Raw genomic sequence first — 25838 nt, 5'->3', positions numbered from 1 at the left:
TTAAGGCCCCCCCACCTCACGCACGAGCTGTGGGCGTGGCGTCTGCGCGCAGTGCCCGCACCGCTCCCCCGGCGCATGCGTGCTGGGGCGGGCGGTGCTGCCCGGCGGAGGGCGGTGACCTCGTCGCTCCCATCGCGCATGCGTTTGGCGCAGTGGCGGGGGCGGGCGGTGCCGCTGGGCGGGGGGAGCGATGGCGGCCGCGCTGGGTCTGTCGTCCGCGCCGGGCTCCGCCGCCGTGAGCGAGCTGTGCCAGAACGGCCGCGAGATCTTCCTGGAGGCGTCGCGCCTGCTCCTCACGTACGCCGACAACATCCTCCGGTGAGTCGGGTCGCCGCCTTCGTTCCGCGGGCAGTGCCGCAGGGTTCCCGCGGCCGCTCCCCGGCGCCGAGCGGCGGCTTTGCTTCTCTTGTGTAACGTCGAAGTTCAGAAGCTTCTCTCGTCTTTTTGTCGTTGTTTTAAAAATAAGGTTACTTAGCTGGAGGTGTAGTGTCCTGGATTTTTATTTCTTTGTTTGTTGCTGGTTGGTTTGTTTTGAAAGCTTGGGGGGCGTTTTTTTGTGTTAAACGCAAAATCATGCCTTGTCCCTGATTTTGCAAGCATTTATTCGCCTAAAAGCAGGTAATAACAAGTAATGCTGATTTTAACTTGATTTTAACTTCGTTTTGATTTGATCTTTTTTTTTTCTGGGTTTTTCTCTTGCCCTTCCCTTCTGACTTAGCAAGGTTGGTACTAAGAGTTAATTATAGTTGAATTTCTGCAAGTGGCCCTGTAGGGTGCACATAAACACTAATATGTGTGATTGACCTTGATGTCTTCTTCCAGCATGTCGAGGTGTACGAGCTGCCCCTCCCTGTCTATATATACTTGTAAAAGCTGCTGTGTGGCAGAGAATGGTGCATCCTGGGCTGACTCTTTTTAAAGGAAGAAGCGAGAGAAGGAGGTTTTTAAAAGTTGAAAGAGGAAATAGGAAATGAGAGGCAGCCCTTCGAGAAGCAGAAACTGCAGTTGTTTCACCCATGTATCAGGCACTTTAGCACAGCTTCCATGGTTGGACTAAAGCCATCCAGCATCAAATTGAGAAGTTCAATTAGAATGCTACCAGGTAGGGGGGGATGTGAAGTTGTCTCTGACTGTCACTGCAGACTAAGCCCTGCTGGGTAGCACTACAAAACATGTGTTTATGAATTGAAGTTGCGAACTAAAATTTAGCACCAGTTTGTAACTCTTTGAGTTAAATGCAAAAGGACAAGAATTAAGTAAAAGTTTTAGGTAGGTTTCACATTCTGCCTACATGGTGTGAAGGAAACAAAACTTTTTAAAAATCCCTTATGAGTGACTAATGCTAATTAGTGCAGTTACCTAACTTTTAAGTGTTTATTTAATTTGCAAACATAATTATGACTTTTATTTCTTCAGGAATCCATATGAAGAAAAGTATAGATTAATTCGGATTGGAAATCCAGCATTTTCCACAAGGCTGTTGCCTGTCAGAGGAGCGGTTGAATGTTTATTTGAAATGGGGTTTCAGGAGGTGAGTGTAATTTAGTAATTTCTGATGTCTTCATCAGTTTACACACTAAAATTGATGGATGATTTTTTTCTGCTTCCCGAGTTGCAAGGCAGTAGATTTTAAGCCAATTGCTACTTTTTTTCAGTCCTTGTTTGCAAATATCCACAGATACCAAGAGCGAATTTAGATGAGGCTGCTTCAGAAATCTGGTGGAGCTAGGGCTAAGCTAATCCGTGACAAGGTTGGTTTTCTGCTGCTCAGGTGCACTGCTGGTTTGCTGAATGGCTGGATACGTTCCAAAAAGGAAATGGTGGGAAGCAGGGTTAAAACCCCCCTCTCTTAGTAGCAACCCGCTTTTAGGTGGACATCAGACTGCTCCATCAGACATTGTAAATGTGTGTAGAAACTGTCATTTGGAAGAGAGAAAAAGAAAGCACTGCATTTCTGCTCCTTGTTCCTGCTGTCAGTAGGACTTCTTTGGCCCCATAGTGGGTTAGGTAAGGGAAGCTGATTTGATTAAAAATCAATCCCCTAAACCAAAACCAGAGTAGTAGTTTGTAGTGCAGCTGCACAAGTACTGGTGTTGTCATGACAGCAGTAAAGGGCAGTAGACTCTTCAAGTAGTAGGAGGAGGACTGAGTCTTTAAAAGTTCATTTTAAAAAGTTAGAAAACTATATCCTGAAGTAGTTTGGAGTGAATCTTGATTCTGTTGCAGTCACAAAGATGTATTTCGAACATTGCTTTGTGTCCTGATGTGGTCCCTGTCTTGGTGGAACTTAAACTGCCAAGATTGTTAAACTAGAAGCAGCCTTTGTAATTACTGGAGACCTGGGGTGGAAACTCAGCTCTTGTTTAAAGGTGCAAAGCTCTTGCTTTGCTTTGTCTATTTGATGCCACACTTCTCTATGGGTACATATATTATGTTACTTAGGCTAAGCTGTCATGAGACCTCTGCCTTCTCTTTGGGTTAATTAGTGTAATTGTTCTAATTAAAAAAAAAGGTGTGCTGAAAGAAGTGGTGACTGCAGAGGGAGAAACAGTGTGTGGATTTATTCTCATGCTGGTGCTCAGGAGACTTCTAATGATGTATTTTAGCCAGGAGGTGGTTGGTGTAGCTAGTGAAGCACTCAAGCAGATCTCTGAATGTGTTGGCTCAGTCTTATGGTTATTGTGTCAGTCAAGGCTGGAGCTCACCAATTTCTCTTCAGCTGGTTAACTAAAATTGTTCCTTCTTTTGTCTCTGCTTGGTAAGCAAACTTTTTCAATTAAAAAATGAGGAATGTATTTCCTCACTCTTCTGGGAGATCAATACATTCCATTTAGTTTTGCAGTGATTTTAAGTGTTAATGTGAAGCACTACATCTGCATTGATGGGTGACCTAAGGTAGCTGTGGATAAACAAATTAGTCACCTCAATAAATAGAAGTGTTTCAGTGGTAGAAACTGAAACTGTTAAAGTATAAATACTTCAGGATATTCATGCTTTTAGCAACCTATTTCTTTATGCTAAGTATGCTGATACTTGCTTCTGTAACAGTTACTGATTTTTTGTTATGCTGCCAATAATCGTGTTACAATCAAAAATAGGAGCCCAGAAATCAACCTGGGTGCAGGTCTCAATAAAAATAATATTTCCTATCTGAAAAGTTAAACCTAACAAATATTAGTATGGAAGAGAATTCCCAGCAGGTGCCATTCTAAGGTCTTCTTTTCCCAGCATTGGCTGTCCTACTGTGTTGCCAAGCATTTCACTGCTGTCCTGTGAGAACTGGGCGTTTGTTGTTCATTTCTGTTGTTGCTGCTTTCTCTCCAAAACCATAACTACATAGTCCATGTGTGGCTCTGCAGAATAAGTTATTAACAAAAGCATGTTATTATGGGCCTTTTTTCTCTAGGTTGACTATAAATTCTTAATCTAATGGTTTCTGAAGCTGTGAGGGACCTCAGGCTTCTGCTGTGAAGGGACCTAATCTGAAAGCTGAATCCTGCCAAGTCTTAGCATGCTAACTTAAAAACCACTGAGTACCTTAGATCTGCATTAACTGCTGAATTCATTTGTCTAAATTTCAGGGAGAAACTCACCTGGTTTTCCCTAAGGAAGCTTCGATTGAGCAACTACGTAAAATCAGAGACTTAATTGCTGGAGAGAGAAGCAGCAGACTGAATGAGTCAAACCAAATCCCCAAATCAGGATCCGCTGAAACTGTCAGCAGCACTCAGACAGCTGCACAACGGCCTTCAAGACCTGTTCTTGCCCCTGCCCGTCAGCGACCAGAAACATCACTTGTGCAATCTCTTGAAATGGTAATTATAACCTGGAAACTTTATAGGTTCACTAGTCTTGAATATAAAGATTGAAGAAAAGTTGACTGTTGAGACAGGTTGCTCAGAGAAGCTGTATAGTCTCCAAATGAGCACATTTATAAGCTCCATCTGAGTAAAGCTTAGAGGAACTTGGCCTGACCTGTTTTGAGTAGGAGGTTGGACTAGAGGGGTTTTTTTCCAATGGTTTCTGACGTTTTTTGAGTGTTTTCTTCAATCTCCACGCAACTTAAACATGAAATGTGCCATAAGTAGAATATTGGCAAGAGATTTTGTTGAAGATCTCCATGACTGTTTTTTTAATCAGGGTGTCATGAAAAAAAGCTGATTTGTATTGGGAGGGAATAGCAACGTGGGGAACGAGGGGAGGGGTGGGAAGCAAAGACTAGGCTTATATTTGGTATTTGAGAGCCAGAGAAAGAACAGGAAAGTGATTGTACTGTTTTTAGTTGTTGGTATCTTGGTTCATGCACTATGATTTCTATGTGTAGCCTGTGAGGAGGCCTTTCTTCTTTCACATGTGCCTGTCGTTGAAGACAGGAATTTAGCCGGGAGAGGACAAATCTGTAGTTATCTATGCAGAGTTTCCCTTGTCCAAGAGGTTGAGATGAAGTTCCTGATCAAGACAGAGGCAGTATCCTTTCATCTGTTGTTAACTGGCCCAATGGAAGAAGAAGATGCAACATCTCATACAGCTTTGAAAAATTAGGTTATGCCTTTAGATAGAAGGTTTTAAGGATGCTTTGGTTTAATTTTCCAAAGAGTTTTTCTCCTTAGAATCAGTGTCACTTTGGTCCTAAAGTTGGTGTAAGTTGAATCCTTTCAAAAAAAGCTTGCTTCTCATACATCCTTAAACACAGTTTGCCACTTTTAAGTTATCAGGATATTGTTGGATACTGAACTATGACATACTGTTTATTTCCAATACCTACCCAAAATCAGTGGACAAGAAATGGCACAGCATGGTTTGAAGCGATGGCTTTAGGGGATAGAGAGCTCTCAGTGACCCATCATCACCCAAAATATCCTTTGGGAAGGGAACTGTTGTAGACACTTGAATATTGAGCTGTTTAATTATGCTAACCTGGTAGTGATTGCCTCTGAAATATATTAACTAGATTTATTTGAATTTGGTTGGGGATTTCTGAGTTGGTTTTTTGCCTGCTTCTTGATTTTTACTGTTTCAGCCAGTTGTGCAGTGGTTTTTGGAAGTGATTATAAGACCTCTAGAGTGACTTGCTGCTGTGTTGCTTAGTACTGGAACCTTTAAAAGTTAATCTTGCAATGAGAAAAATATTGCAGATTTCAAGTTGACACAATGTATTCTGTTGTTAATCCTTTCCATTTATAGTTATTCTGCCCCAACATACAGTAGCCATCATAGTGGATCCATTTCTTTGCAACTATTAATTTTCCACGCTTCTTAAGATTCAGCATGGATGGTGGAACCAAACTTACTACAATTTAGAGACACTGGAAATGCAATGTTGGCGCTTTATTAGAATGCTGTATTTCAGCTGATCCCTTCAGGGAACTATACTGATAGCTCTCTGAACCATTGGATTTGATCTGTATAGTCTGGGTTGATGGGAAGGAAGTCCATAAAATACCTTCTGGCTGTGACTTGGCTGTTTTGCTTGCACAGCAATGAGGGTTTTGTTTTTTAGTGAGTATGATGCCGAGTTATAGTTGTATTATTGTTGTGTGCTCTGCTGACAGATGTCAGAGAGATTTAGAGTGGTTTCTGTAGTGCAAGCATTTTTTTCTTGCCTATGTGTTACATTTGTCATTCATGGGAGTCCTGGTAAGCGCAGGGAAAATTGGCTTACTTGAGACAACACAGGAATATTCCTAAATGGTACCTAACCTATCATTGTTTTACCTCATATATCTCGTTGTAAAACGTTCTTGAGACTCGGGGAAAGGAAAGCTCTGGCTAGTCATTAATTCTGTTAGATGGATTCTGATCCTTTCCTAGATGGCATAGTGACTACTGGAGGAAAGTTGTATCCAAACTTAGAACTGCTGTGATGTTCACCACCCTTCTAAGATTTTTGCATAAGACTTCATCATTACATGGTGGCTTCCATGAAACCAGTTAAGCACTACTGTAACACTTAGGGTGTTTGCCAGTGGGAAAACCGGAGTAGTTTTTCCGGGAGACTTCCTGCTGTGCTTAGCAATATCTCTGAATATTCTTTCAGGAAGCTGACAGAACATGAAGGTCTATAAGCCTTTGGCAGTCTCTAACATCCCTTATTTCTGTTCTTTCAACTTGCATTAAGGTGAATCTGGACACAATTGAGTTTATGATGTTAAACCAGTTACCTATAGCTTATGACCTCCAGGAGGAGTAAAACCAGCTCTGTTCTGTTTTAGCAGTTATGAAAATTAAAGACTGGTCCTGCAGTACTCTCCAGCATCAAAATAATCACTTGTAATTTAAGTGCTCCTTTGAAAGAAATTATCTTCTGAAGAGTTCTCACACGTGTGTTTGCTGCCAGCATCTCAGGAAAGTGTGGGATTTTTGATTAAATTAAGGTGGTAGTTAACAAGGCTAAAGACTGAAGCATGATATAGCAGTAGAGAAAAGGTAATTTAGCAGTGCCACGGGCTTCCCCCCAAAATATGCTAGGCCCTTAATTTAAAAATCTCATTTCATTTTCTATGTGACTCCCCTTTAAATGGGGGTAAGTAGCTTGCTCAGCTACTAACTCCGTTATTATTATCTTCAGCTGTTTATTTTACTAGCTATGGGTGTACCTTATTGGGTGCGACTTGTAGTTGTCACTAGGTAACACTTAGGATGACTGACTGATCAAGCCTAGTTCTCATACACAATTTCTTCTGAAACAGTGTGTTCACTTTATGGTCACAGGGCTGTCTATTCAAATCTGTATCAGAGTTGATATGTGAGAGAAGGAAGTAGAAATAGACAGGCAACATTCATAAATAAGAAATAAAAAAGCAGCAGTCATCAATAACAAGAGTTCTATGAACTGGTGTAGCAGTGTCCAGGAAATGAAAGTGTTTACAGGTTTTTTTATGGATTTCAGGTAAAATGTGTCCAAAAGAAAGGTAGGGGGATGGAGTAGGGGACTGGAATAAGTCAAAAGCTTTGCTGTCGGAGGTGTCCTTAGAAACAATTTTCTCTTCTGTCTGAGTCAGTACACTTTTCACTGAGGACACCATTCAGAATGCTCAGAGATGACAAGGTCAGACTTACAGTTTGGGTGGTGTTGCCTGCGATTTTTGTTGATATCTTTACACATAAGCATTTTGCCTGCAATACATATAATGTAAGTATGAATACAGAATTATGACTGACTTAAGCTAAAAATAAGAGAGCTTGGGTTTTTTGCCTTAAGGTGAAAGTTCGTAAATTGTCTTATAATTGAAAATCCTTTTGCAGGCTGCAAATATCTTGAAAACGCTTCAAACAAAATTTGAGGATCTTGTATTGATGTATGAGAATCCTTCTATTCAGCAGAAAGCACTAGCTGCAATTCCCCTCCAGGAATTAAAGAACAAGGCTCAGAAAAAGCTATCACAAGCTACAAGACTGGACAAAGGTAATGCCGCCAAGTTATAATGTATATGAAACTAGAAGTACTCCTTCAAACATACTATGTATTGGCTGTATTTGGTCATATGTTTGCAGGTTTCAAATGCTGTTTCTAAGTTGGAATTACCTTCTTCCTAATTTCCTACTCTCTCCTTCTCTTATTTTTTATTTTACTTTTGTCATCCATCTTTTACTGCTTCACATAGAAATTTTGGATTTTTAATTTCTGAATTAGTAGTAAACAATGCTGGGGAAAAAAATGGGGTTTGGATTTAGAGTGAAATAGGTGAAATAGGTACAAAAAGAGGAGGGGAGCTGTTTGTTTGAGTAGTCACTATTTCGAAATTGTCAATTCTTGCAATTTTCCTGTATGTACTACATTCTAAATTCAGAATAAAAATTTTAAATACTGCTTCTCTTTTTAAAAGTGATATTGGTGAGATTTTGCATGAGACCTTTCCAAGATGCCACCTGATACAATCACCTTTCTCACTAATGTTTAAATTAATAGGGTTATTCACATGCCATCCTCTTGGAGCTAGATGTGAAATGTAGGCCTAAATACTTGTGGTATCACTCTCTAAAATTTGTTTTCTTCATAAATGCAAATTTGTTTTGAATGTATGAAGTTATTGTCAGTTAAAATTATATATTTCTATTTTCAGGTGACAGTTTTAGATTTGTTTCAGTGATATAGTGAAATATTATTCTGTGTGATAAATATTAAAAAAACCCCACATTTCCAAGACAGTCTTTAAACATAAAAAATCCTTCTCACTATGAATCTTTGATAGAAGCCTGTTTGAAGCAATTCTGCTAACTTTATGGGAGTGCTGTTGGTTTGCAAACCAGAAATAATCTCATGGGTTTTTATAAATTACTTTGTGATGTCTCATACAGCCACGTGCTAATATGCAATTGTGCCTTTGGCGTTAGGGAACTTTTTCATAGTGGATTTTCTTAGTAGTTTTTGTTTTCTTATACAACTGTACTGGGAAGTAAGAAACCACATAAACAAGTACAAAGCATACTCATTCAGCATGCAATGGAGAAAAGAGACTTAGCAGTAATAAATGACAACTATTAAATTCCTATAAGAAGCAAAAAAAAAAAAGGATGAGCATACCTCTTAGACTGTGTTCTAATACTGCTGTGTACATTGTTTAAAAAGGGGAAGGAAGGAGGAGGGTAATGTTTCCAGGTGCTTCCTAAGCCATCAAGCTGAGCTATTCAAAATGGCTTCCAGACCTTAATTTAGATACAAATAATGGGGAAGAGATGGAATTTCACTGTTTTAGATCGTGACAGCTTGAAAGCCTTTTTGAAGAGCTTTATAGAAAATTCATTTGGGAATGGACTGTGTATGACATACATGGGTAATTGGCCCTTTCAGCTTCTTTGGTTTATCTGTACTGCTGCACTGACTGCCACCTGTGGGAATAACTACTTAATGCTACAGAACACTTGTTTTTAGGACTTGTCTTACAACATGTAATAAGCATTTTTGACTAATAAAGAGTATGCTAAGAAGATGATGGTTATTTGATCAGAAGTATGGATTTGTTTTTTACTTTTTGCCACATTCCATTAGACAGATAGACTGCACAGTCAGAAATAGCTGTGTGTCACAGCTATTTTCTGTTCAAATAACTCACATTTGTCATTGTTCCCATGTGATGTTTCAATGAAGGATTTATTTTATGAACCAAGAGAATAATGTTCATACCATAGTAGTCATATTGTCATTGGTGGGTTCTAGTTTGAATGTTATCCAGAAAAAGAGAATATGGCCTGTGCTTGAAATTTTATTGTTCAGCTTTTAGCAGAACAGGCATATCCATTTTGCAAGCAGTAAGCCCTTGTCTGAGTGTTCCAGCACAAAGAGTTTTCACATACATAAGTAAAAATGGAAATCTTACTGTAATCAGGTGGTTTTGCTTTGATTAACAGATGATCTCTTCCCATGCACTTCACAGTCTTGCAATGTGTGTTTAATAGTGTTAGAGCCCCTACAGGGTCTTTTGTATCAAAGACCACTACAGCTTCAGAGCAAGATGTGAACTGAGCTTAAATAAGTAAAATGCACATCTTACCTAGTCTTTCTTCACCATCCTGAAAAAGGAACTCTTGCACAAATGCAATTTGCTTTCAACTTTATTTAAGCAGCATTTTTATACATTAATTTTTGTCTGTTAATATTCATTAGTCAAACCTGTCTTCACTGTGACAAGAAGAAAGCTGTAGTACATAAAAATAGCCAGGTATTAATACCTATGTTTTTGGTGATAATGGGATTGATAGGGGACTTATTTGAATATTTGTATCTGAGAAAGAAGAGTATCTCTCTGGGCACCAGAGCAGAATGTGCATATAAAGATTCCAAGAAGTTTAAAGGAATGGCTCTCTCCTGAAAGACTGGATTTTCACATTTTTTATTTAGGGAAAGTGGGGCTGTTTCCAGGTGTCAGAACAGTGACAGTGTTTGAGTAGATTCTAAGATGTGTTGTGGCCAGGAAAATGGGCCAGAAGAGTTTGGTATGGTGAAATCAGCTAGAGCAGAAAATTAAAGACATCCTGTGCCTACTTTGGATAAGCTGAGAAAGGTGTTTATATGCTGAATTTAAAACAAACTCAACTTACAAATTCAACTTGTTTGCATGGTATATACATATATTCTACAATAATTAAGCTGGGTTTGTAGAAAGTCTGTTCTTACTACACCTGGTTGTCTGGATTGCTGCCAGCATCTGGTTCTTTGGGATTTTGAAATCAAAGCAATTGTTATTCTTAGTTTAGAATAGGAAATAGCTAAGAATAAGAAAATAATATTTAGGAGCAAAAAAAGAATTAGCACTCTCCCAAAGCCCTGCAAGAGTATGAGAGGCATGAGAAACTTCACCAGGCTTCCATGTATATCTGACTTGTTTTTTTGAGCGATTTCTTATTCTTGTCCTAGCTGTAGTGTTTAGGAGTGCAGTTTTTTGTTTTTAAGTTTGACCTTATTCGGTCTTGACAATTTAGATTTTCTTTTTAATGTGTGCTTAAGTATTATTATTATGAAGCTTGTTTAATATAATTTTTATATTTTAGAAGTACATATATTTTATATGTACTTCTAAAATATCATAAAGGCCCAGAGATGCTGATTTGCATAGATACTATCAAGTTCAACTAAATTACTTTTCCGTATGAACTAACTTTATGTTGTATAAATTTTACAGGTGCACATGTGAATGAAGAGGACTTCCTATTGTTGGAGCTTTTGGAGTGGTTTAAGACTTACTTTTTTCATTGGGTAAATAGTCTTCCTTGCAGCAGGTGTGGTGGGCAGACAGAGCCTAAAAGTGACTACCTGTTGCCTACTGAGGATGATGTAAGGTGGAGTGCCAGTCGAGTGGAAAACCACTACTGCAACCAGTGTCAGTTCTCTAATAGATTCCCAAGGTGAGCACACAGAGGTTTCCTTTGTCTTTTTTCTTGTCTTTCAACAAACAGCTTTTCATTTGTGCATTTCGTGAACAAGTGGTAAGTTGTTAGTTGAAAGATTAGTGAAGCTGTTTTAAGTATGATGATAGAATGGTTGATGATCAGCAATTTCTCTACAGTATCAGATTAAAACCAATATATTGCTTTCTGCTATGGGGCCTTGTTCTGAATACTTGTCTAATTTAACTTTTTTTTCACTGTTAATTTGATGAAGTACAGCTTCTAAATAAAATATGTTAGTATTGTTAACCACGCGTAGATAGGGTTTTGTTATTTCAGGGAAAACTTTCACTTCTGTGGGAAATCACATTGTAATACACATCTTTTGCTGAGTCTATAGCAAAAGAGCAAAATCTAATCTTTGGGTTATTTTTCCTAACTATCAAAAGGACTAGTGTAGAAAAATCACATTTTAAGACATCTAAATCAATCTTAAAAACTTAAAAAATAAGATTCATTTTAGTGCTACTATAAACATGATGGAGTCACATGAGCTGAAATAACATCCTGCTCAGACTTGTTTTGTGCAGAACAGTGATTCATTTCTGTTATCATCTGTAGACTGATTAGTACTTAAATCTGTTCAAAGCATCAGAAGAACAGTTGTGATGTAAAGATTTCTGAAAGGTGAAATGTATTCTCAGTTATTCTTGTTTTGTTTTTCTCCTGTAGGTATAACAACCCTGAAAAACTTCTGGAAACCAGACGTGGACGCTGTGGCGAGTGGGCAAACTGTTTTACACTGTGTTGCAGAGCTGTAGGGTTTGAAGCGAGATATGTCTGGGACTATACAGGTATCAGTGTTCTAGAATATTGTAATGTTAATATAAACCTATGCAAAATGAGGTTATGTGTTTTATGTTTCTCATATTATATTAGTCATCAAGGCAGCATGTACAGTTATGCAGTTCAGCTAACAAAGACAGTATACATTTAATTTTCTGTCTTGCCTGATGAGATGAAATACAGTTCTGCAAGTAAGGTTAGATAACTGACTTCAGAATGATACAGTCTTTAGTTGAATCTAAGAGACTGTGATCCAAAGACAGAGAGAAAGCTCTGATAATGTTTCTGAATGTATATGTACAGAAAACGTGTTCTTGCACCTGTTTTTTTGTTTGATAAATTGGAAAAAGTTAAAAGATTCTGCAAGGTTAGAAGAGATGCTCTATCCTTATAACTCATTGTGTATTCTTGGCCTTTATTACATAGATCATGTGTGGACTGAGGTATATTCTTCATCTCAGAAAAGATGGCTTCATTGTGATCCCTGTGAAAATGTCTGTGATAAGCCTCTTCTCTATGAAACTGGATGGGGAAAGAAGCTCTCCTATGTAATTGCATTCTCCAAAGATGAGGTAGGAGTAATGATGTTAATAATAAATAAACTTGCCCTGGGGCAAGTATGTTATGTATTCCATTTTGGTGGGATTTCCAGAATTATTATAGAAGATCATGCTTTGATTAGCTAGCCTCTTTAAATATGAAGCAAGATACATCAGAATTTTGGTTACTTTACTTTCTTCTTCAACTTGTGCTTGAGGTTGTTGATGTCACCTGGAGATACAGCTGTAAACATGAAGAAGTACTCTCTAGAAGGACAGCACTCAGCGAAGCAACGCTACGTGAGACAATTAATGCACTAAATAGAACGGTATGTAGCTTTTCTTAAATGGATTTATTAAAGTGAAACACAAGCATCTGCAGAATGTGAAGTCCTTGAACAAAAGAATGCATTTGGTAACGTGATAAGAATGTCCATGAACTATGGATTTAAAAAATGCCATTAAGTATACATTTTAACCTGAATACATAAGAATCAGATGCAGTGCTGAACTTATGGGAAATAAGATAAAGAATGGTATGCAAAAGGATTATCATATCTATTACATAGACGTGTCTGTATATGTTATTTTTCTTAGTGACTTTGGTGTAGACTTGTATATCAACAGATGCTGGGTGTAAACTGCAACTCCTTTCTAACTGTGTGGACTCCTTGACAGTGGCTGAGTGTTTTCCACATCAGTAATGCTATGATTTGAAAACAGTAGCATTTACAGTTGTAAGAAATGTAGGCTTAATTTGCTTTCTGTGACTTTTGACAAGCTGCAGTAAGTGTAAGAAATGATTCTGTTTCCAAGATGTTCAAAAAGCATTGATACCATCAGCAGAGCTTTGACTCAGTTACATATATATGCACTGTTCATGCTTAACATCCCCAGAACACATGGAGCCATTTATACCTGCATATCACAGTTGCAGAACCTCTCTGCTAAGCTTTTTTCCACTCCATAGTTGGAACAGGATGAACTTTGCTTGATTCAGTTTACTAGAATATCATAAAACCGTGAACTACCTGGGGGGTTCTGTTTTGGCCTCGCTTCCTTACAGGGCTAATATTCCTGTGCATGGAAACTGTAGTTCCAGTGGTAGTATACAGCTGATGCTTTAATAAGCAGATTATGCCTTTTTAGGAGCCTGCTGGCTTCAGAGTTACAGCCACACACTGAGTGTGAAGAATTGAGTTGAACTCATGTTTGAGCCCAGGGCTTGAAATCATTTTGTCAGTAATGAAAAGTTAGTCACATAGCAGAGTGGAGCACTGACAAGGCTAACCAGAGTGCAGTCACAGAGGAGTGTGCAGCTTATCCCTGGGACTGTCGAGATGTCTTGTGACTGAACAGAGTAATGAAAACCTGCTACGAACCTCCACTTCAGCTCATATGGTTTCCTTCACTGCAGCCTATTCGATCAATAACTGACCCAGAGGCCTCCACTAACTTTCCCTTTTCCCATCAGCTCCTAGAGACTGGCTCCACACTAGGAGGGATTATAATCTTTTTGTTGTTTGATGCAAAGCTCCAACACTGTGTCTTTTAAGCTCAGTTCTTCTAAGTTACAATTAAAGAGAAGCATGCCATGCAGTATACATTATCACCCGTACTGCAGTGTTAGCAAAAATGGATTTGAGGGGTCATTGCTGCTCTTTCCTGCATAAAGAGCAATGACTGTGGCCATTATTTTTCTGTGTGTCTGTTTAGTTGCCAAGCAGAGACCAAAAATGGTTCAAAGCACGTTGAGTGGCTTGCTGTTAAATGGATAACAGACAAGGATAATTTAATCTCCTCAGTACAGTGTTTTACTTTTCAAAAATACTGTGTCTGTTTTATCTGGGTCAGGCATTCCTAAATGAGTGTGTAGCCTCTGGGCTACCCACTATCTGATGTTATTCTGTAGTACCATAGCACTATGATAGCACTGACTACAAATTTTCTTCACGTACTTTGTATGGGCACTGTCCTATTCCAGTCCCTTGTATGTTACCCCTATAGATAGTGGGGGGAGGACCCTGAACTTTCCACTGCTTTCGTTGGAAATGGGATGGTGGGACAGGGAAGCAAAGTATTTTTTTATTTTCTCCAGGCCCAAATTTTTTGGTAGTGATTGTGAAGGGTTATAGTTATAGCCAGGTCAACTCTTACAAAGAAAACTAGTAATTTAGGTTGAATTGCAAGCATTTCATGGTGATTAATGTGAGATGATCCAGTATTCCTTGTCAAAGGTTTAAAATTCAATTTCTGCCCTCAAATTATGTCAAACCTAGCAGTAGATCTACTTAAACCATAGGTTTAAGTCCTTCAGGAAGCATCAACAGCACAACTCACCTGATACAGAACTAATTTTAAAGGTGCAATTCACAATCCCTCTTCCTTCTCATTCTCTTTGTCTGCCAAACAAAGATGGGGCCTGAGCATGTATGTAGAGGGTAATATCTTAGGGAAAAAAAAAAGACAAAACCAGAAGCAGGAAGTTTGAGCCGTGGCACTTGATAATGGAGTTCTTGAAATCCATTTCAGCACATGGATGCTATTCATGACAATGTCATTGGTAGGAAATGTAGGTACAGGTTTTCCCAGCACAGGCAGTGTTGTTCTCTGCAGAGTCTGAGCACTGTGCATGTCTTGCATGCTGCTAGCATTTCTATGCAGGAGTCTGCCGGGTGGCAAGAATTAACATATTTGTACTGTTTGTAGCTGAGGATCTCACTGATTTCTTGTATTGTACATAAAGAGGTCTGTTTTCTGAAGCCTTTTCGTGTTGAAGCACTGTTAACAGGTTTTTTTTTTCGCCTGCTGTTAGAACAACTGCACAGCAAGGACATCCAGTTCTCAGCATGGCATCACTGATTTCAGAGGTGATGCCCCCTGACACTGGATTTCCCCTACATCAAAGGGGCTTGAAGAAAATTGTAGTTGGTATTGTTAACTTAGGGTGAGCCATATCAAATTTTCTCTGAACTGGAACAAGATCTGTAGTACTGCATATGCGTATCCAAAGTGTTCAGGCAACTGTTAGATTGAGGAAGGCCTGGTGTTTCACTGCTGGAATCGCTGCTTGTCATCCATCAACACAAGCAGAGGGCTTTTTCCCCCCTTGCTGTGTTAGAACTGGTATTTGGCATCTGGAATTTGTTCAGTTGGAGCTGTTTCTCATCATTTCTCTGTATTTACTTCCCTTTACCCAATTCCACATTGGTTTTTTTGTTCTAGACAACAATCTTGAAATGTCTCTTTTGTGATCTCTAACAACAAAACTGTCTGGGGTCAGAACTGCTTTTGGGATAATTGGAATGTTTATCAGCCTCAAGTTTTGGGTCCTAGTGGGCTGAGTGTGCATGCCTTGGGTGATCACCAAAACAGAAAAAAAGATGATGTGTAACAATTTACATACTCAATTTTCCAGCCCCGTCTGAGTTTATCCCAGGTAAAAAAAAAAAAAAAAAAAGGCTTTACATGCCAGCTTTGCATATTTGACGTGAAAATCATGCAGACAAAATACCAGCCTCTCAATGAAATTTTACGATGTTTTGCATCAAATTAATGCCCATTTTTTAATTGATATAAGGAAAGAAAGCATGTTATGTAATTCTTTTTATTTTCTACTGATTTACCTGGAAGTAAGTTTTTCTTAGTTTTCTGACATCAGCAAAAATGGAAATGTCATAGTTTGTTTATTATATATATATATATATGATATATCTATATGATATACATATTTGTATATGATATAGTGAAATGAATCTTTTGGGCTTAATCACAAAACCAAGACTGTTGCCAACCAAATCATTCCACCTTAGAGAAAAATAGTTTGACCCAAAAATGATACTAACCTTCCTTTCCCCCTAAATAATACTGAAAACAGCTATGGTACAGAATATATATCTCTATATAAATAGAGATCAAATATGGTATAGAAGCATCTCATCATCCAAGCAAATATATTAAAAACATAGCACAAACCTTGTTTTAAAAGAAATCCACATAGTTAGTGCATAGCAGGTTCATAAAGAAAGCACTACTGTTGAATAACCATGCAATTATGACTGGTTTATATTTGTGTATGTGGTATAAGATTAATATTTCTAACAGTCATTCTAGATTTTAAATCTTAACCTGTTTTTCCCTGTTGATGTCACTCGAGCAGAATTACAAATACCATTTTTTCTGAATTTTTTACTATTTCTTGTATGTCTTTTTCCAGAGACAAAAGTCTTTGTCAGAAAGTAGAAAAAGAGAGCTCTTGGAAAGGACTATTGTGGAGCTTGTTGAATTTATTTCTCCTAAAACACCTAAACCTGGAGAATATGGTGGAAGGACATCAGGCTCAATGGCTTGGCGAATGGCCAGAGGCGAAATTGGTCCAGAGGTATTTAACTTTTGCACTGATGTCCATCTTAGAGGTAGCTAACTAGAGGTTTTATGATTATGCTCTGCAGAGGAAGAGCATCTCATGTTAGGTAGCTAGCAGATTCAGTTAAAACAAGTGAATTATGCAAAAACATGAGGTGAACGTTTGATGTGAATTCAGTAGAGGTCCACAAGGAAATTTGGACGACTGTCTGTTGATTCCAGTAATGTTTGGGAGTCCTTGCTCCAAAGTGTGTTTTGTTCTTACAAATTAATAAAAAATATTTTTTCCTTTTAATAGTTGGTGTGACAAAACTAGAAAATTTAAGACAGTTGAAAACAATTGGGAAAACTTTAAAAAAGCGCTTCTATTATTAGTTACTTCCAGCTTTTAACCAACAGTAGGTTTTGACCAACTGTTTTTGTCAATAAAACAATGTGGGAGCAACTAGAATTCTGTACTTTAAACAATCTCTTAAATAATAATCTTGGTTGATTTTCATATCAATATTTTTTTTACTATTTCCAAAAGCAAGATTTGATTTTTATTTATTTTATACTAAGATACAGTTTTCTAATATGTAGTCATATTTAGCTTGAGTCAGAATGCAAAGGTGTGACCTTAGTCTTGAAACAATACTGACATGTGAATGACTGACAGTCCTAAATAGAACCAGTTCAGTGAAATTATTGAATTTCATAGAATTGTTTAAGTTTGAGAACCAAAGAGTTTATTACCGTTCTCCATAGTTTAGAAGACTTAATTTCTGCTTTGCTGAAACTCATAAGAACAAAGTAATTTTTTAAGAAAAATAAAAGGGTAAAGTTACAAAGTTTGTACTTGAAGTTTTTTGAAGTTGGTTTGTCAACTGCCATACCGAAGCACCTGTGTATGGTAGTCACAGAATTACATTTGCTATTCAAATAACCATTTACTTATTGATTGTACAAGAAATATGCTCAACATATAAACTTTTTTATTCTTAACCCCTAATTTCTTACTTAAATGTGCTAATTTTATGTTAGCTTGTTAAAAAATTACTTCTAAAAGTGATTACATGAAAACTTTAAAAATAGGATTAGTGCTCCCAATTGTAAAAAGGTGCAGGTCTATTGTAGGAAACTGGTTTAAAACTTCTGTTCTGCAGAAGTGCTTTTGTCCATGACCTCTCTTAAAAATGACTTTTTTTTCACTTGCAGTAAAACTGAATTGGAAAACTATGACATACTGTTTAAAAGTAGCATAGTCTCTGGGGAATTTAGGCATAGGGGACTGAAGGTGCTTGTATTTTTTGAATTTTTCAGAAAAGAAAAGAAGTACTTTTTATTCCCTCTGAAAAGGAGAAGACATCTAAACTCTTCCACCTCATCTACAATATAGTAGATGATAGTTATACACGGATTTCCAATAACAATGAAAAAATAAGTGGCTGGGAAGCAGGTGTTTGGAAGGCAGAATCTGTTTGGAGAAAAGTTGAAACAGATTGGAAAATGGTAAGAATAGCAATTATTAAAAGTATATAATCTACTGTAAAAGTATAACTCTAATAAAAGAGAAAACCCTTGCCAATGTTTGGTATCAAAACCTCTCTTGGTGCCCATAGGATTTAGCTGATGTTAGTAAATGTTACTGTTAAGCTTCAGGTAAGACTGCCAGATGATTTAAGAAATTGGAAATAAATTTAGCTTGTCTTTCAGAAAGGATGACCAAATTCTCTACAGATAGGCAAAGTCCTTGCCAGAGCACCAAATTTTAAAAAATGACTTCCTTCTTATGCTTTTGGGAAAATGCTATTTTATTGAAAAGCAGTACTTCTCTCAAAAGAAAAAAGAAAAAAAACAAAGAAGAAAAAAAAAATAAGAAAAAAAGGATTTTTTTGTTGTTGTTGTTTTGGAGAATAGCTCTACAGAGTATCTCCTTGATACACAAAGGAAGAAATTGTCATCCTAAATATTATAGTTCCATCTGCAAGAAGGCAAAAACCTATCAGTTATCCAGATTACTGTATACCCTGCCCAGAATCCTTCCCATCTGTCAAGACACTGAGCAGCAGAAGAGTCGTATGCTCTAAATCTGAGAACTGAAGCCTGTGAGATGGGAAGGGGTGTTTTACTAGCAAACAGCTTTTCCCACAACAGCAACCAACTGTGGAACTGAATATTCCTGGCAGGGGCTATAGCCCTGCTTTCTTCCCCTGCCATTTTACTAGTCTGAAGGGTCTCTGACCAAACATTTTTTTGGCTTAGGCAGTGGTTATACTTTGCATTGATGAAAATGGAGTTAGGTATGTAACTAACTGAGGTTTTCTGTGCTGGGTCTAAACTGACTTGCAAAATCCAACAAGGGAATAGCTTGGAGAGGTTATGCTACAAAAAGGAGAAAGAAAAAGGGAAGAAATGGGAGAAAAATATAAAAGGTGTCATAACAGGGTAGGCTAACAGTAGAAGAGAAGTAACAAAAACTCAAGAGTGAGTGACAGCTGTTCTTTGCTTTCCTAGGATCTGCTAAAAATCCGATAGCACATTATATTTTCATATTTGCAGTGATCACTTATCCTCGCTTTTGCAAGAAACATACTGTCCTTGCAATGAAACTAAACTACTGTTCTGATCACCTCTACTAATCAGATGAAACAGGGTGCGACCAATTTAAAAGGCCTGGTGAAAAGACTTTAATCTTGTATTCAGCAGCACCTCTAAAGGATGAGACAAAGGCCTTGAGAAATTAGGAGCTACAGCTCCAGATGTCTCTCAGGCTTGTGGGGAAGGTGTGTTAGTTCTGCAGGAATTACATCCTGCAGAAAGCCTGTGTAAAAATCTGAAAATTTAAAATGACTTTTCGTTAGGGGTTCTTTGTATTATGGGAGACAGCAGCAGGGGGAAAGGTTGTTTGGTGTTTGCCTGTTATTTTTGTAACTCCTCTAATGGCTCTGCAAGATAGAGCTTTGAAATTTGGTTCAGCAGCTGTCCAACAACTTAAGAGCCAAAAGAGCCGTTACAGAAATACTTAGTTTATCATTTACTATGTGATGAATGGAAAGGAATTTAAATCTAAAAACCACAGAAAATGTATCTGTAGGTATTAGCCCAGGAGTAACAGAAAATAACCATCAGCTACGTATTCTGTCTTTGCAATGGTGTTGATAGGAATGATTCAAATAAACGATCATCTTGGTCAATCTGATAGTAGCCATCTCCATCGTATTTGTGTATTTTCTTGCTATGCAGTGTCTCTTCACTTTATGCTACACAATGCAAACAGGTGCAAATCACAAATTCAATCAGATTACCCAGAGATAACTTGGCATCCAGGGCTCAAGCAAGCAGACCACAGTAGGTGATAATAAGAGTGTAAGAACCTGTAGATCTGAAATCCATGTATTTCTAAAAGGCTTGTTTTCCAGAAGAATTGCTCCGAAGAAGGAGAATTTGAATGAGTTGGTTTGTTGGTTCGGGTTTTTTTCTCTGAATTCAGACTTCTTTCAAATAATTCCGGAAACAAAACAGCCAAGTTTGAAAGTTAGAGGACAATCAAAAAGACACAAAAGAAAACTTTTTCTTTTTCTTTCTGGCTAAGTGCTGGAATATTATAATGGAAAACAAAACAGGCTAATGTTTAAGGCTTTTAGGGATAAAAACCTATTTTTAGTGCACCTCAACCAAGTAGTATTTAATGGAATGTTTTGGCTTCCTTGCTCAAATACAGCAGTTCAATAAGATCTGATCAAGGGAAAGCTCTTGCTAGACCTACTTGAGATACTCTAAAAAAAACCTGTGGAGATCAGCACCTTCATGAACATTAATATTATATTCACAGGAAAACAGAGTAAATCATTAGATTTTCATAGACACATCACACATCACACCTTTGAGCTTTCTTAAACATGAAAATAGGAACACTTAAATTCTGTTTTATAGTCTGCCAATGAGATTTTCATATTAGAGTGGGATCTTTAGTAAAACATACTGCTGTGTTTTATTATCATTTTATTCTGGGTTGTTCTTTCAAGATTAAAAAATAAAGAGCTAATGTCAGTATGACATTAATCAGAAGCCTGGACATGACAGAATTTTTCTGAGTTTCCTTAACCTAGATTTCCAAAAGAATCACAGCAGTTTTCACTCTTTATTCAGTAATGTCCGTTTCCTTGGTTTGTTAATAATAGATGTTATACTTAAAAGAACTGTCGGATGCTTGTTACAAAATTCTTATGAGGGTTCACAGAACTTTAATGAACGTTAATATGGGAGAGAGACTATTCAGCCAGGTGAAGTTTAGAACAGCATTGGGACTAAATTAAATTATGCAACGTTCTAACAGTTGAAATAATGTTCATGAAGGATTTATATATGGCTGTCATGGGTGATATGCTTTAACCAAGACATGTCAAGTCCTAGGAGAAGTAGTGAGCAGCCAGCAGCCACACCTGAAGAATCTACTGACGACACAGTTTTCTTCTTCAGCAACACTGAGCAACTTAAGTGTGGGGGCCTGTGCATTATAGAAAACCCCAGAAGTCTGCGTCTTTAAAAAATAATAAGTTAAATGTTTTTGTGGCTTGGACTTCACTATGTATGTTGAAATAGTTTAGTGTTCCCTAGTGAAGGGCTATGAAGATGTACCATTACCTAACTGTGGAACAAACTTAAGGATGAAGGAATTTTAATATATAAAATTGTATTTAGTACAGTTTTAAAGGTTCAGAGGCTTGACAGAGAATGAAAGTGTGTTATCTTAAGATTTTTGTGTCCTTGTTAATTTAATGTTTGTGGTCATCTCAGTTTTTGACCAAATCTTGATTTGGTCATCTCAGTTTTTGACATGTCTTCTTTCCATTTAGGTTTATTTAGCCCGAAAAGAAGGATCATCCTCTGCTTCCATCAGCTGGAAGTTTGAGTGCAAGTCAGTCGGTCTAAAAATAGATAACATTTCAGTTAGGACAAGCAGTCAGACTTTTCAGAGTGGAAGAATACAGTGGAGACTTTGCTCTCCAAAAGCAGAAATTGCTCTGATGGGAGGTAAGTGTAAAATTTAAATAATGAATTATGTCACGCAGCAGAGGTGTAACTGGAAATAAATAGTTTATATGGAGAAAGTACTGTGCAAATACTAAAAATGAAATGCGAATACTTTTTCACTTTTCCAACTCAGTGTTTCTTAGCAAGGTCAAGAAAATACTGTGCATTTAATTAACACTGGTACAAAACCAGTTTTATTAATATATACAACCCTATCTGCAACAGAGCAGGGCTGGCAAGAGCAAGAGAGTGCATACAAGACAATAGTGTTTTACTACGAATGATAGACCATAGAATCAGCTGGGTTGGAAGGGACCTCCGAGATCATCAAGTCCAACCCTTTATCCACTACTGCTGTGTTTACTAAACCATGGCACTAAGTACCACATCCAGTCTCTTTTTAAAAATCTCCAGGGATGGAGAATCCACTACTTCCTTGGGCAGCCCATTCCAATGTCTGATCACCCTCTCTGTAAAGAAATTCTTTCTAATATCCTGCCCTGGCACAACTTGAGACCATACCCTCTTGTCTAGCCTGATAGTTGCCTGGGAAAAGAGACCAACCCCCACCTGGCTACAACCTCCTTTCAGGGAGTTGTAGAGAGTGATGAGGTCCCCCCTGAGCCTCCTCTTCTCCAGGCTGAACAACCCCAGCTCCTTCAGCCTCTCCTCATAGGACTTGTGCTCGAGTCCCATCACCAGCCTAGTTGCCCTCCTCTGGACCAGCTCCAGGACCTCAATATCCTTCCTGAACTGAGGGGCCCAGAACTGGACACAGTACTCAAGGTGTGGCCTCTCCAATGCTGAGTACAGATGCTTCTGTGTCTGGTGGCATCAATCCTGACTAGGTCCTCTGAACATGAGTGTTAAACAAATAATAACTAAAAATTTGTAGCTGGTGGTTTGTTTTTTTCCTTGCCACTAATGGACAGATGAATTTGAGTAGGTGCAACTGAGATCCTTAAACATCCATTACAACGTATACTTTTTAACATGCATTGTAGCATTATATACTGTCTGGAGCAGTGGCTTACTGAATTATTTATCTTTTCCTCCAATAGATAAAAATCTTTGCTCCTATTCAGATTTTTCTGGTGCAACGGAAGTTATGTTGGAAGCAATTCTAGATGGAGGGGATGGTGAAGCTGCATGGCAACACACACAGCTGTTTAGAGAGAGCTTAACAGGATGTGGAGAAAATTGCTTGGAGATAATTATAAAGCTCAGTGACCTCTGAGAATCTGAACTGCAGAGATGTGCTTTGGATTCCTTGAAGACAATATGCTATGGATACAACACGAAGATTTGGTTGGCAATTCTTCTTCATCCTGCTGGCAGCTTATTTCCTGTTTCACTGCTTTCATTAAACCAACTTGAAACTGCACATGTATTGAATAGGTAAACATCACAATGAAAACCTCTTTATCTGTAAAAACAAACACCAAAATTAAGGCATTGAACCATAAAGTATCTTTTCGTAAACTTTACAATGAAAACGAAATAATTTTTAGGAAGCAAAACTCGACCATAGGAGCACAAAGCAGTTGTACTTGATTTTAATTTGGAATTTTGGGATTAGATTGCTGTTTTTTGGGGTTTTTTTAATAATCTACTTGGAAAAACAGTTTGAATTCTGTTTCCCAATTACAACAGATGCTTTTGATGATCTTAAAATATTTTAAAGAATAGTAGAAAATTTAGGCGTTTTAAAGAAAAATATGATTTTGTGTAATATCAGAAGTGCTGAAATTAAGTTAGTTTCAAGATTACTTCAAAATTTCCTTGTTGCAATCTAAGTATTAAAACTGTGTTTAATACTTAGAAATATTTTGAAGCCTGAAATATTTTAGGTTGCTAGAACCTAATTTTAAAAGAAGTGGTCACATGTACCTAAAATTGTCATAGCCTGTGGTATGAAATTGAGACTTAAAAATAAGTAAGAAATCACAATTTTTTTCTATGAAAAAATAGGTTATTAATTATAAATACTTTTTAATGATACAAATTCAGATTTGCTTAATAAATCTTTTTAAAAGTAGGCATGTAGGTTGAAATCTTCTTAAGCTGTTGTCTTTGCTTTGAATACTATACCCAAATTTGATGTAAAAATATATACAAATTTTCTGTTCATGAATGCAGTGTTTAAATTTATTTTCAGTCATATAATAAAAAAATGAAAAAATGCCATCCAGGAGATGTCAGATGTTGCAGTGCTGTGAATAAAGCATGGAGTGAATGTTCAAATTAGATAGTCTTTATCAGAGAATCTGAGGAAGGCTGTGGCTAGATACAAGAAATTTTCTATTATAGGACTAAAATGCAAAGTTCAAACTGTAGTTTTATTTCAAAATAAGTGAGAATTAGGGTTGATGTTCTCAAGACGAGTGTTTTTAAAGTTTTTCTTATATTTTCTGACCTTTCCAACCTCTGTATATTTGAAATTATTGTCAAAAATAATTTTTGTTGAAATAAATGCTTACTGACCTTTCAACAAATCTAAGGAAATACAAAACTATTCAGATTTTATTAGGAAACTGCAAAGGCACAGTGAATGCAGGCATCAAAATGATCACACAGGCATCTTAAAAAGTGGTGGATTATGGCAGTTTAGGAGTGACAGAATGATGTATGATGGATTATATACTTCTGAATGTAAATTGACAGTTTACAAGGGGGATTAGAAAGGAAGGGTCTCACTCCCTTAGACAGAACAACACAGTGACAGGGTACTGTGTGGAAGGTTGTTCATCAGTACCTGGCTAATGCAAGGTGAATTTGCCAGTCTCCATTCAAAACTCCTCCTGCATTTGGTTTCAGCTAAATGCTTTTTCTGAGATTTTGATGGGAACCAACAGAAAAGTATTTTAGACTAAAATATATACTATCCTGAAAGAAAAAAAGGAAAAGGAAGACTCAGTGAAACCAATCCACAAAAATGTTTCCACTTCATATTTTGATAGCTGAAAAAGTTACTGCTTTAAGACAGAAATTATGTTTTTGCATTATATTACTTATAAGGACCTTGAGCACTTGCAGAATTCCTTAACTGCATCTGGTAATTTGAAAGCAGAAGGCAGAATATATTTAAAAGTAGTAAGATAAAGTAATTTTCTCACAATTTTGGTCAGAATCTCTGGGGGAAGAGTAAGAGCTGCAGATAACTTAATAAAGGAGGAGAGTAATTGAAGTCCATTATTAAAATGCTTAAATGAATTGGAAAGATTGAAAAATGCCTTACCAATCTAATTAATGAAAAAGTACTTCTGTATTTGTAATGAATAGAAGTGCTTATTTTATGAAAGGATTAATAAGTAAAACACTCAGACTGAATAGAGCTAATATGAAAAATTTAAATGTAACTCCTTCAGGTGTCTTTTGGAGTACCCTATAAACAGTGAACACTTTGAATCTCTTCCAGCATAAGCTGTTATAAAGGCACTAATTTTCTCTGCTGATCTCCATTTTAGTGCAAATCTTAATATGTTTTTGTATTGTTTTTTTAAACTGGAGGTAATTCCTCATCCATAGTTGCTTAATATTAACTTACACTATTCTGAATTTGCAATATTACATGGTGGAAAGATCTGTACTGCAGTCTACTCTAAAAGTATGGGTGTTAAGTTATGCTGGCAATGATATGATACTGGATGAGTAGTAGATGTTGATCAGGGCACATGTAGCTAAAAGTCAATGCTTACTCAACTTCTTAGAAGCTTGAGGAGGTGGAGGTTAAATGGGGTTAAATTAAGAAATGTATGACTTAATACAGGTAAAATCAGCAATGTTTTCAAGAATTCAGCTCAGTATTGGTACATTTTGAAGAACAACTTCCCATGTCCAGTGTGCCATGGGTGCCTTCCAAAGTTGAGGTGTAACAGTGAAATCTTTTCAATCAAAATTTACATAAATATTATACTACCCAGTTAATTTTTGCAAACTGATTTTGGAGCTCATGGTTTCCAACAGAACTATGGGAGCCTGTGCACAGAATTCCTCCTTTCAAACAGGCATTTGTAGCACAGTTTTCTGTCTTAGAGCTGATGGTACTATTAATTTCTTTGTATCCTTTTTTGATGCTGAGTGCTGCATGCAAAATAGCAAGTATTAGAGGCAACTTACTTCATTATTGGTAGTAATTTCCTACACTGGAGGAAGTTGCTGAAAAGATATATCTTTAAAACATATGAAGGAAGCCCCTTCTAGGCAGTGTGGAAAGAAAGCACAGGTATGCAGGAATCAAGCAAACTT

At 37.4% G+C, this 25838-nt stretch overlaps 1 protein-coding gene across 1 annotated transcript; it reads left to right on the top strand.

Moving 5' to 3' along the window:
• The first annotated feature begins 164 nt into the window (after positions 1-164).
• Positions 165-24102, top strand: NGLY1 (N-glycanase 1). Its single transcript, XM_017817986.1, has 12 exons — positions 165-318; positions 1417-1531; positions 3582-3815; positions 7246-7405; positions 10620-10842; positions 11557-11678; positions 12097-12242; positions 12428-12538; positions 16426-16590; positions 17877-18065; positions 21413-21590; positions 22652-24102. The coding sequence occupies exons 1-12, from the start codon at positions 191-193 to the stop codon at positions 22825-22827; spliced, it is 1947 nt and encodes a 648-aa protein (XP_017673475.1). The 5' UTR covers positions 165-190; the 3' UTR covers positions 22828-24102.
• Positions 24103-25838: the final 1736 nt, after the last annotated feature.

The sequence above is a fragment of the Lepidothrix coronata genome, unplaced genomic scaffold (assembly GCF_001604755.1).
Source record: "Lepidothrix coronata isolate B3197 unplaced genomic scaffold, Lepidothrix_coronata-1.0 Scaffold64, whole genome shotgun sequence".
Classification (NCBI taxonomy): domain Eukaryota; kingdom Metazoa; phylum Chordata; class Aves; order Passeriformes; family Pipridae; genus Lepidothrix; species Lepidothrix coronata.
This window is presented reverse-complemented; position numbering and strand designations above follow the sequence as displayed.